Source organism: Vidua chalybeata, chromosome 5 (genome assembly GCF_026979565.1).
Source record: "Vidua chalybeata isolate OUT-0048 chromosome 5, bVidCha1 merged haplotype, whole genome shotgun sequence".
Taxonomy (NCBI): domain Eukaryota; kingdom Metazoa; phylum Chordata; class Aves; order Passeriformes; family Viduidae; genus Vidua; species Vidua chalybeata.
In genome coordinates this window covers 60,140,751-60,153,177 of record NC_071534.1, presented here as the reverse complement: position 1 = coordinate 60,153,177, position 12,427 = coordinate 60,140,751, and the positions used below count along the sequence as shown (strand labels likewise).

Below are 12,427 nucleotides of genomic sequence, written 5' to 3'. Positions count from 1 at the left end.
CATGTGAAGCACAAATTTGGCCATAAGTATTTCCACATAAGGACAGATATTTTTCTGGGTCTTATGAATTTTTGTCACGTGATTTGACTAATACTTCACATTCCTATGCTGTGTATTTTCCTTTTGCACTTTGATGAAGGCAATTCAACTAATTTAGCCAACATTTTCTAATATAGTTCTCCATTAACATTAAAAGCACATACACAGCTTCTTCCCAGTCTTGCTGAATGGTCAAAGTAGAATTAGTGGTTTTATCTTTTAGGTTTCTGTGAAGAGATTACCAGCTAAGTGCATGAATCAATTAAGATTTATAATATTTCTAACCAATAAAACAAAGATAAGGCAAAAAGCCCTACCGACAAGAATGTGCAATCTTCTGCCCTAAAGACTGCGGGGTTCTCTGTCGCCTGTGCAGCTGTCCTTGCAGGAGCTCCTGGTTGTATATTGGTCTCTGCACGCAATACCTCTGGGTTTGCTCAAGACACGCTTCTTGTTCTTGAGCATGTTCCATAGTTGATCTCACAGAGCAGTAGTGAAGGAGGAACAGTTCCACGATCTCCACCAAAAAACCTGGTTGCAGACAAAATAAGTCTGGTTTCCTTTTTAACCTCAGATTTGGCATTTCCTTTCAAATAATGTATTTTAACAAGCTAGAGGCAAGAACTGTGATTGCAGTCTAATTAAATAGTCTGTAACAGCAGTAAGAAAATAAATCACACTCAGTCTTTAGTATATATGTAAGCTATTAATTTATGCTTCTCTTGTATAATGAAACCTTTTGCATTAATTTCTTTGTAAATAAGAGCTGAAACTTACTCAGAAGGTTGTAGTCATGTTTATCTGGATTTTCCTGCAGTTTCTAAAGAATAGGAGGGAGATTCCTTTATTGCTGAGTTACTTCCTGCTTACTCACAAACTGGCATGTCCATTTTCAAAAGACAGAACTTTGACTTTAACACTGAGAAACCCACTTCTTTCCTCCAGATTGTCAGTTGCTTCCTGCATCCATCCACCTGCCTTCCTCTCTATTTCAGAAGCTTCTTTTTCCAAACAGCATCTCAAGAATACCCAATTCACTACTTCCAAACAGTTATTATTTCAATGGATGTGCCACTTACTGCTATTCTCAATCTGCACGGACTAAAACAGGAAACAGGAGATGTGCCCAGTTTTAAAACTAGCCAGAAGGTTTGTAAAGATCTATCTGTCTGTCTGGTTCAGTGCCACAAACATCTTAACATGTTTAAAAGACACTCTGCTAATTCCATTGCCCCATGTTTGCTGCTTTCAGAAATAGTGGGCAAGAAACACACTCCCAATTCTGAGCAAAGTGACAGGACTGCTATGTTGTTAGGCAGAGATGCTGGCTAGTGCCACATTCGATGACAGAACGTGAGTGCAGTGGGAAACAGAGCCATCATTGTGAACAAGGCCTTGGGCTCAAGTCCAGCAAGTCACTTAAGCATGTGTTTGCCTTCAACCAAGGGTGCTAACCCAGGGGTGTTCTGTTTTTAGCTGTACATCAATACTTTTCTGGGAAAGGGTTACCACGCAGAAATTAAACAAATTGCTACCTAAGCACTCAGACAAAGCTAACCATGATTGGTCCAACATTCCGATTCAGCAAATACAGTCAGACCACCAGCAAAATATCAATATTGCTATCTATGTCTTCACTCTGATGGAAGTGCTGGAACTTTCCACTCAGGTCTTGGTAATCTCTATCTCCCAGAACTGACACAGCCTAGCATCTCTTCACTTCTCAGTATTTCATAAGCAATACTTTCTCTATGTTGTCAGCCACAAAAGGATATTTTTACTAAAATTGCAATTTTTCATTTACTGCACACTCTAGATTGACTTCAGCTTTACTGTGTGAAATTAAGGTGATCCTGCTTGAGCAGGGAGGTTGTAATCTATGATCCTCAGAAGTCCTGTCAAGCCTCAACAATTCTGGGATTCCATAATGATCCCTTATGTCATTATTCACACAGAATCTATCTTCTCCAGAAATTAATTGATGTGTTCTGGCAACACTGGCCTTATCTACAAATTAAGAAGCAATTTTAATCAGTCCTAAACAGAAAATCCACTCAAATCAGAACAAAAACTGCAACTGCATGCAAAAGACACAGACCAAATCAGTTCAATGACTCGGTTTTGGCTAAACTTCTCCAATAAAATAAGAATGCAGTATCAAAACATTTTTAGCCAAGGTTTTGAAAACACACACCCTGCCTTCTTTCTGCTACAAAGGACAGCAACACAAGACAGTGCCCTGCTAACCCCAAACAATCCAGGTCCTGAATTTCCACCTTTGAGTTTGTTCAGCTTCAAGTAGATTGGTTAATATATGGAAGAGCCACATTAGCTTGTAATATAAATCTAGACCTGGAGAGGTCTGGAGGTCTCCAGTTCTGTACACATGCTCCAACTCTTCCAGGTTCTATGAGCATATACAGAACAACAGAAGTTCCATCCTGCCTCTGTTTTTCATGGTAAAATAAATTATACAAATGCTGTATTTGACTAACTGTACAAGGCCCAACTCTAAATCAGTTATCCAGACCATGGCAAGTGTTAGTTTGGAATACTACCAGAGATCACTACCCAAGTTTCACTATCACTCCGTCTGAAGGTTTTTAAACTGTAGATTGAATGTTTCTGATTCTGTTAGAGTAAGGAAGTTACACTGCACTGAGTCATGAGAACCACTTAAAACAAAAGTAACTTGAGGGAGGATATGATAAGATCTTGTCTTTACCTTCACAGTGGATACAAGAACATGGAAAACAAATCACATGTCATTAAAAGAGATCCTATATCTACCTAAAACTACTGCTGGATATATCACACTCTATTTTTCCATGTCATTCCACCAACTTCACCTTAACAGCCCTGCATAAGCATGTTCCTTGATGGCAACCTAAAATACTAAGATGTAGATAGTACAGTAATAAAGTTTTTAATATTATCCCTCGCTTTTGCAAAAGTACACAGAGAGCAAGATTGAGATGCTTGTCTTTGAGAGATGATACACATTGTCCACTGAGTAGCAAAATAGTAACACTTCATTACTGGTTCGACTGTCGCTCCAAGTGCTTGCTGTATGACAAACTGGCAGTTTGTCAGTTTGTCACAGTTATCCAAGGCTCAGAAACTGAGTCTTGCCCTTCACTCTCAGAATGCTTGAAGAAGAGCAAAAGCAAGGTACTGCCATTTTCATGAAAAGAAAGCTTACTGCTATGATTTCTGAAAACTCACAGACTTTTATCCAGAGGAAGAGAAAGGCAATGGTGGATAGTGGAATACTGCTCTCCAACAACCTTTGAACTTCATGGCAAGAATAAAGTTAAAAAGCTGTAAGAACACTGTCATTAATCTTATCAGCCAGATAAGAGTTGAGTTGAAGTAGTTAAGACCTGTATGCAAAAGACTTAAGAGTTGGCAATTCTTTATCTGACTGATAAAGGCCTGTCTTATATCTTTCCTGCTATTATCAAATTGAAGGTGTTAAAGAAAAAAAAAAAGTGAGGTAAACATGAACTTATAACACTATCACTAATAAATTAGCACTTTCTCTTCCCAGTCTTAGCTGATAAAGGAGGTCTGTCAAGCCATCTGCACTGATTCTTGTAAAGGACAGTAATTTTTGATCCAAATCACATGAATCAGAGTGCAATCATAAAATTTATAGGAACAGAGATTTGGCTGCTGTTCCTTAGATTCAAAATACAACTATGGGGAGGAAAAAGCAAGAAGCTGGAGACATTAAGAATGGTGTATCATGTGACTCTTGCAGCTTTAATAGGCTTTTCTCCTTTTTCTCCTAACATGTGTATCTAACCTGAATGTGTCTGAACCACCTAAGGAAATGGGGGAGTCAGCAGCAAATCCATTGTCTTGCCTGTTTTACAAGGGCAACCCCCCTTTCTTTTGGAAGCTATGCACAAATTGCTTTAAGTAGCAGAAAAGCACAGGTGGACAATACTAGTACTGTGTTACAGTGTGTCCTCTGCTAGAGAGTTCCAAGTTTGATCATAAACTAAAAAGTCTATGAAATATTTTGTGTCTTCAAGCTTACAAATACAGGTGACTGCCATCAGCCAAAGGGCTGGTGGAAATACTGCCACTCTATGTAAAACATGTGCTCCCAAATGTACACTGAAAAGCACAGTTACTGCAGGGTTTGTTCCTACTGTCTGAAGAGGCAAGACACAAACCCAGGTGATTTCAGGAAGCACATAATGGCTCATTTCTTTCTTTCCTCTCTGGCCTCATTCCCCAGTGCCCCATGCCCTTCCACTTTTCGCCCTGAGTGACATGTACAAAGTTGTTTTTCAAATAAGCACAAAGGTGTAAAATGACTGGATGGGGTCATAAGGAATGTGTTCTCGTTTTATTGGACTGTTCTCATCATTCTCATTCTTCCTGTACTTCTCCCATTAAATCCACTAACAACTAGATTTTTAAACCTGAAGCCTATCTGTAAAATTTCATAAATTTAGAGGTAACTTGTGAAACAAACAAAATTTTCCTTGTGTAAGTCCTAATCTAAGAAATGCACTCCAGGAGTGAACCTTTGGGAAAAAAAAATAAATCAAGACCTTAAATTTCTATGCAGCTTTTAGACAGGCAAAATGTCCACTCTATTCATTAGAAAGGTGAGATGATTACATAAACTGTGTTTGGTTGTGTGATTAAAGCTTCTCCACACACCTGTCATGTTACTCAGAACACCAGCAGGATGGAGAACCTGGATAATACCCTGGTGGGCTACTGCCAGGGCCAACACATGAGCTATCAGCCTATCAAAAGCCCATCGCCACCAGTCCAGAGTAGTACGCAAGGGTCACCTATGGGACCCTGGAAATCCCTGCCAGCTCTGGGTGTGAAAAGCATCTGCCCATCTTTAAGAGTAAGAGCACTCAGGGGCAGCAAAAGGGGTCCTGGGGAGTCCTGGCCAGTCACACATGTGCACATGGGATGGTCTGTACCAACAACTGCAGTGGGGCTATGACCTTGGGGGCTCATATGTCTAGCTTAGCTGGGGAAATTGGGATGAAGGAGCTACTAGGCAGATTGTGTGAGTCTGTGTGCTGGAGGGACCCACCTTGCAGATGTGTGATGCATCTCTACATCTCATATATTCCCAGTACTGGACCTCCATCCCGTTCAGCTAGAGAGCAGAGGGGATGAAGCTGTTGGGGTTGCCTCTCTGATACGCATGACTTGCCATGTACAAATCTAAGTACTTTGTGTACGTGTGTGCTTATGGGAAACACATCTTCAGCCTTGGCACTGGCTGGATCTGGAGATGTGGAGCAGCAGCAGCAGCCCCATCTTCTTCAGGCTGTTGAATTCAGTACAATATATTTTTCTCTAATGAACCTATCTTAGCCACTGAAAACAGCATAATAGTAACACTGAGCATAAAGATCCTTCTCTCAAAATGGCAACAAATAGGACATACATATTTTTTAAAATAATATGATTATGTAACTGCTAAGAGGTAATTTATATTTCATGTTCCTTGCCAAAAAATACTTAAGTCCCCAAAGTTCACTCCATGGACTATTGAATTCATTAGTGTCTTAAGTGTATCTCTTATCAACCAGCAATCTTTTGTTTGTTTTCATCAACAGAATGTTTTAGGACCTGTTGTAATGATTGAGCTGTTTAATCCATTCCACATAAGACAAACACCTGGAGCACTTTGAGCAGAACATTGGTCTCCTTCCCTCTGAGACATAGATAAGAGATGGCTTCTGTTTCCAGTGTAAACACATTGATGACCATGAGAACCCATGGCAATAAGATCGTTCTTATTTCTGCTTTTTGCAACCCCAGTGACCTTGGATCCTAGTCTGCCATCCTCTTTCCCTTTGCCAAAAGCAGCTGCTAGTGGCAGTAGAATCCGTAAGTTAATCAGAATGGTAGCATGGCTGATGACCCCTTTGTTGTGCTTTGTTAAGCCGACTGATAAGGACATACACCACTTCAGAGACAGATAATCATTAGCCAGCCTCATTTCCAGAGAAAGCCTACTGCCAAAATTTTTGGTGGAGCAGTTTTCTTCATAAAACTCCAGTTGGTCAGAGGAGATAACATAAATCAAGATCATGAATACACACTAAGCCAAGCCAGAAAAATTTCTTTACTTCTTGTGATCTCAGTGCACCAATGACCTCCAGTAACTGGTTCATTTTTTCAGGCAAAGTGGAACATGCAGACAGCAAACAAGTGTCTGCACAGAAAGAAATTACTTCATTCCATGATATGCTTCCTTCTGCAGAGAAGCCACCAAAAGAATTCTCCCCTCTATCTGCTTCATCAACTCTTTACACACTTCACTACCCTCTCAAGTGCTGCATCAAGTTAAAAACAACAAATAATAGAAGGTTGTTATTTATAACCAAAATAATTTCAGTCATCATGTTTACAGTGTAAACCTCTCAAGTCATACAGGAAACTGAAGGATAGTAAAACAGTGTGGTCAGAGGAAGAAATGACTGGGGTGCAGAGAGGGAAGAAGAGAGGGTTTAGAATGGGATTAAAACTTATATTCCAGTTTCACTGCTGAAAACATGGCATAAAGGAACTACCATTACTTGAGTACTTGAATAGTCTTGAGGTTTTGAATAGTCTTCAAGGATCCTCTACAAGACTATCTTTCTAACACATTCTGAAAGGATCTGCTCCTCTGCAAAACAGGCTACAGCCACTGCCATGCTTGAAGAAATGCCTGAAGAACTGATGCTTCTGAAAGGCAACACAGAACTTCAGCATAGGGCAGCCATTCCCTGGGAAAGTGCTATCACTAACTATTTCTCAAAGCTGCAACTCTCCTCCTGATAGTTCTGAGAACTTCCCTATCCATGTTAGGATCTGCAAACATTTCATCTTGGAAGCTACTTCATAACACACATTTTCTGTGGTTTTTTTCTGCCTTAGGTATCAAACCAAATCCTACATGAGCAATAAGCAGAACATGACTTATGACAGATCCTGTCCCCATTTATGCAACTGTTGCTTGGTTAAGATGTTATCTAAACAATAGCATTCTCCTGTCTCTTATGTACTGGAGTGTTGCTTCATGAAGGTGAATGCCAGACAGTGGGAATAACCTTCCTCAACATTTTGATGCCAAGCTTACACCTAAAGGCCATGAGTGCACAGCAAACACAGGCCAACACTGCTTTTGCTTGAAAAATTTTAAAATGCACTGTAAGCAAAGAACGTGTACAGAAGTTTCTCAAATAAGTATTTCACAGCAAACGCCTGCTTTATTTGCAACTCACCTTATAGCTTCACATTTTTTCCATGGCTGATGAAATTTTAATGTGAGACAGCCCCATGTCTTTTCTTAACTGCACAAACAATAAGACTAGCCCTCATGGAGCTGAAAATTTCCCCAAAAGTGTGTTTGGCAGAATAATCCTGCATGAATGGATTCCTGCAACAGCTACACTAGAACAGAGTATCTTGATGAAGGAACTGGAAGAGCAAGAAGGGTATCTGGGCTGAGGATCATCAAATGAAATGAAGAAAGGTTCATTGAGTAATTTTCTGATGATTTCTTCTTGCAAGAAACTTTCTTTCCTTCTCAGGAACACATATGCAAAAGAAACAAATGTCACCAGAAAACAGGGAAAAAATAAAATCAGACTCACTACAACTGTAGTTAGTTAGGTCGCCTGTTCAGCTATGTGGACATAAATAAAGCACCAAAAAGAGATCATATATATTGATTTTAAGCATGAAACTGGCAAAGAAATAGAACTGGAATCATATAATACAGAACTGAAAACAAGCAAACAACAAGTACAGTGCAAAATTCCAAAAAGAAAAAATGTAATTAACCAAAGACAGTAGATAATGAAACAGTAAACCTGAAAGAAATTGGAAGGGATTAGAAAACAATGTTATGTCAAAACTCTGAAGCTGGGGCAGGATCCTGCTAAAGCAGGATATGCAGGATTAGATGCTGACCATGCTGAAGTGGTAAATGAACTCAGGTATAGCTTTCTCTGGGAAAGGACTTGAACCATGTTAAGCTATAAAGTTAAGGTAGCAGCAGCAAATCTTCTGTATTTAGAGAAGATATTACAGTTGCCTGTATCTGTGAAAGAGCTGTAGTTTTGTTCCTGACGGGACTTTTCAGCTTTGCCTGAGCTTAGCAGAGCTCTGTGAGAATAGGAATGGGCAGCTCCCTGTGGGCACGTCTGAATATCAATCCCAGTGTTCTCCTGCATGGGGTATGGCTTTTTAAATTCTATTCCATGAAAACCAGGTAGAAATTTTGTAATCAGTTCAATCCTTAACTGAGCTTAATTGATCTGTCCCTACTAGACTGAAATTCAACAAGGATGTTTCAAACAACAGACACACAGCAATCTTTGATTTGGATTGGAAAATTCTGTCTATGCCTTAGAATCAGAGAATGGTGGCAGGGACCTTCAAGACCACCTAGTTCCAAACCCTTGCTATGGGTAGGGACATCTTCCACTAGACCAGGTTGCTCAAAGCCCCACCCAACATGGGATGAGAGGCTTTCTGAGGAGTTCTCAAATCTCAGCTCTGCTTTAGAACCTAATTTTCATAAAATAAATTAAAAGGAGCAATTTGATCTTTGCTCTAGCCCAGCCTATGTGTCAGAATCTCAGATTTTCAATTAACAGATTAACATCTATTAATTAGCTAACCCACACCCTCCCCAATAACCACAACAATATAAGAATACAAACAGAATTGGACGTGCAAAATGGTATGCAATAGTCAAAGCAGAGCAGTAAAACTTGGTCCTCTGCCTGGGCAAAACCAGTAAGTTTTCAATGAAGGCTGGAGAAAAAAAGATTCTACCCAGGCAGTAAAAATATAGATTGTAAAAAACCTCCCAGGAAGGCAATCACACTATTCTTTGTCACATGGAATGTTTTCCCAGCTTGCTACTGCACAAAATAAAATAAATAGTTAATGCAACATTTTGAGAGGAGCAGTCCAAGTTCCTGCATAGGGCAGTGGTTCATATATGTACTCTTATAAATAAAAATCTAAATCCTATCAATGCAACTGACTTGCAAAACTCATTCAACTGCCTGCACAAATTTACAGCCATATCTTTAAAGCCACGGAAATACTTGACATTGTCTGTTTGTGTATAGCTTTCCCATTGCCTGGGCACATGGTAAATAACAACAAAACCTGCACTTTGCTGCTGCTCATACTTCTAAAGAGCAAAAAGCTATAGATAACTGGTTATAAAATAACAGCAATGGCAGGTCTTGTAGCCATGTGAAGAATTATTATCAAGAAGGACTATCAAGAAATATTGTCTAGCAGGACAACATTCTGCTGACTAACAGACCTAGGGAAAGAAACATCTGAATAATGATGGTGTTTGATTCATTAAAATTAACTGGGAAATCAATAAGCTAATTAGAGCTTGAGAGTTTTAGATTCAGCATGCTTTTCTTGGGCTAAAAGTTACAGGCTATGAAACAATCAGATAGAAAAAAAAACCAGAAAAGAAAGCTTTAGAAAACCAGATCTTACAGAAAAAATACATCAGCAATAAAATAGAAGAAAAAATAGCAGTCAACAATTCATTGGGCAGAGACCAAGAGAGGCAAAGGAGCTCAAAGGACTGTGCTTTTCTAGGCACCTCAGAGGATGCACAAAAGTCTTGGTTACATTTACAGAGGCTACAGCTGCAATTCAAATTAATAGTAGTTCAAGATAATACCAGTCTGTCTATACTATAACAGTCAAAGCAGATAAACATATGTTCAGTTCTTCTTTCTTAAGTTATTTGCAAGAGAGCAACGGTGTAACAGTCATGTGCTAAATCTGTTCCTGTTTTCCACGATTTTAGCATCACACTAATATAATAATAACATCTTTCCACGTGGTTTTGGAATATTTAAGTTCTAAAAACATTGAGGTTTTGGGGACAGATTACTAAAACCATGAAAAACTGTGTGCTGAAGATATGATTTGAACCATAGTAATGGACTAGAAATTCCAAACAAAAGGCAAGATGCAATGGCTGTTCAGTGCTCCAAGTTGTAATATCTGATGGTTGAATCCAACAGAGCATTTTAGTAAGTATTCAGCTTAGAAAACAGGACTCAGTTTATGCCAGAGGCTAGAAACACTACAATTTCCTAGGCCTTTCAGACCTTTCCTAGGCCTAGCAGACCCCACCTAGATCATGCTCAATTATCTGCACTTTTTAAAATTATGTCAGCCTTTAAGCAAACTGTTACCCTGCATACAGAGTTTGTACAGTATGAGCAACAAAAGCACATCAGCTCTGGACACGATACTGAGAGGAAATCAAGTTTAGTTTAGTTTAGTTTAGAATGGGTGCAGCAGCAGGCTTATTTCTTACTGGACTTAAGAGCTTTCCTTCACTGAAATCTGATTCTGAATATAACTCAATATTGCCCCAACTCCCCCCATAAATATATCTTTAAATGCAATGAAGCTTTTAGAATGAGACTGATGAGTTAAATACCCTCAAGCCTATACAAGAGAGTAAATGCTATTGTAAATTAATATGCTTTATCAGCTACCAACAGCAGCTCTGCATGTGTGAAACTCCATTCTCTTCCTATACCTTTTCCACACTACATTTCAGAGACGTTTCACAATACAGTGTAAGACTATTAACAAAACACTTCAGTTCGGAAATACTGCTAAATGCAGAACTGAAACATCTGTTGTGTCTTAGGAAGGCTTAGGACTGTCAGAAACCAAGTGTTTCAAAGTGTGATTACTGTCCCTTGGGGAAAGGCAAGAGGTGATCCCCACAGAGTTAATACAGCGTAAGCCACCTGCATGTGCTTGCTTCTGAAACAGCAAATTACCTTATTTTTTCTATTTCTACAGCAGCAGTAAAGTAGCATCCTACTCATTAAAGTTCTGTAATACACATCAAGACACCTGTTAACCGAAAATACCTGTTTTGCACATTCAGTAAGAGACGTTTTAAAAGTTTGTTTGCAGATTTTAGTCTTCCTTTGGGAAAACTCCAGATAAAACATTCCAGAACCCTTATTGTCAGTCATCAACATAAAAACCAATGCTGTATAACTGTATTACTGTGGTAGATATGAAGAATTATGAATGCATATTCTGCTGATTCATCAGCAGAAATAATGGCAGCAATCTAATGTTTTTTCTTTTCTTTACTACTGGACTATCCCTAAATGCCTGCTGCAACAGCCACTTGGGTCCTCTGAAATTTTGAAGCATCCCAAAAACAGCTTTCAACCATACTTCAATGTTTAGACAATCAGAAATTTTGCAATAGCAGCATGGGCACGAGCACAGCAAATTTAAGCCTACTTACTTTTCTGGCTGGCTCTTCCTAGTTGCTTTCACTAATTCCTTGTAAGGGGTTCAAAATGTTCCCACAGTTCGCGAAGCTGAAAAACACTGACATACGGAAAGGCAAAATATTCTTTGCCTGAAAAGTGGGAGGGCATAAAGGGGTTGGGGGCGGATAGTTTAATCGAGGTTTTGGAGAAGTTCTGAAGGTCTTTGGGTCAAAGCTAGTATTGAAGCGCAGAGCAGGTAGTTTTTGTTGTTACAGAACTCCTTGGGAGAGTTGCTCCGACCTAAACTGAGAGCCCGCAGCTCACAGTCGGAGGGGCACAGCCACAACACGAGGAAATGACTGATCTCTCACCCTCCCTCTGGCTTTCCCCTTGGGTGCTGCGCGTGTTTTACAGCGCCGAGCGGCGCGGGTGCCGCCGCTGCCCGGGAGCCCTGGGCGCTGCCCCGGCACGGCGCTGCCCCGGACCGCGGCTGCCGCACGCGCGGCTCCGGCTGTTCCGCCGGGGCCGACGAGGGGCGAAGGGAGAGGGGGCGGCACGGAGCGAAACCCCCAGGCTACCCGCGGCCCGGGGTGACCGAGCGGAGCCACGGGCACGGGGACAGCCCGACCCCAACCGATGCTATTCGCGGCGAGGCTCGCTCCGCGCAGGGGAGACCCGCTCAAGGGGAGAGACCCCCTCCGCCACTGACCTCGCACTCAGCCCCGCCCGGCCGGCCGCGCTCCGCTCAGCTCCCTCCGCCTTCCTGCAGCCCGGCAGCTGCAGCCGCCGCTCGCTCCAAGGTGCGGAGCCCAGGGGCGCGGGCGGGCGGGCGGGCGGGCGGCCGCCAGCCCCTGCCCCCTCCCGCCCCCTCCCGCCCCGCGGCCGCGGGCACGCCTGGGACTCGTAGTCCCCCCGGCAGCCCCGGCCGGGCGCGTCCCCGCCGCGGCCTACGAGTCCCAGGATGCCGCAGGGCCGTGCGCGCCCCCGGTGGCGCGGCCTGCGCGGGCGCGGCCCCGCCCGAGCCCCCCGGCTGGGAGAGAGCCGCGGAGCCCTGGAGTGAGCAGGGTTGGAAGAGTGCTTTAACATCACCGAGTCCAACTGCT

The 12,427-nt window shown here is 41.7% G+C and overlaps 1 protein-coding gene across 6 annotated transcripts in view; it reads right to left on the bottom strand.

Moving 5' to 3' along the window:
- SLC26A5 (solute carrier family 26 member 5) overlaps positions 1-12,148 on the bottom strand; it is a 38,737-nt gene extending 26,589 nt beyond the window's left edge. For 5 of the 6 annotated variants that reach the window (XR_008430867.1, XR_008430868.1, XM_053942313.1 and 2 more), the window contains exons 1-3: positions 12,034-12,148; positions 11,357-11,442; positions 357-570 (exon numbers count right to left, since the gene is read on the bottom strand). Coding sequence is in view for 4 of the 6 variants with exons in the window: in XM_053942313.1 (XP_053798288.1) it covers positions 357-511 (155 nt within the window). In the remaining 2 variants the exon portion in view is untranslated. Of the gene's footprint in view, positions 1-356; positions 571-7,301; positions 7,340-11,356; positions 11,443-12,033 lie in introns of those variants that run through there. The other variant, XM_053942314.1, reaches the window with a different exon arrangement.
- Positions 12,149-12,427: the final 279 nt, after the last annotated feature.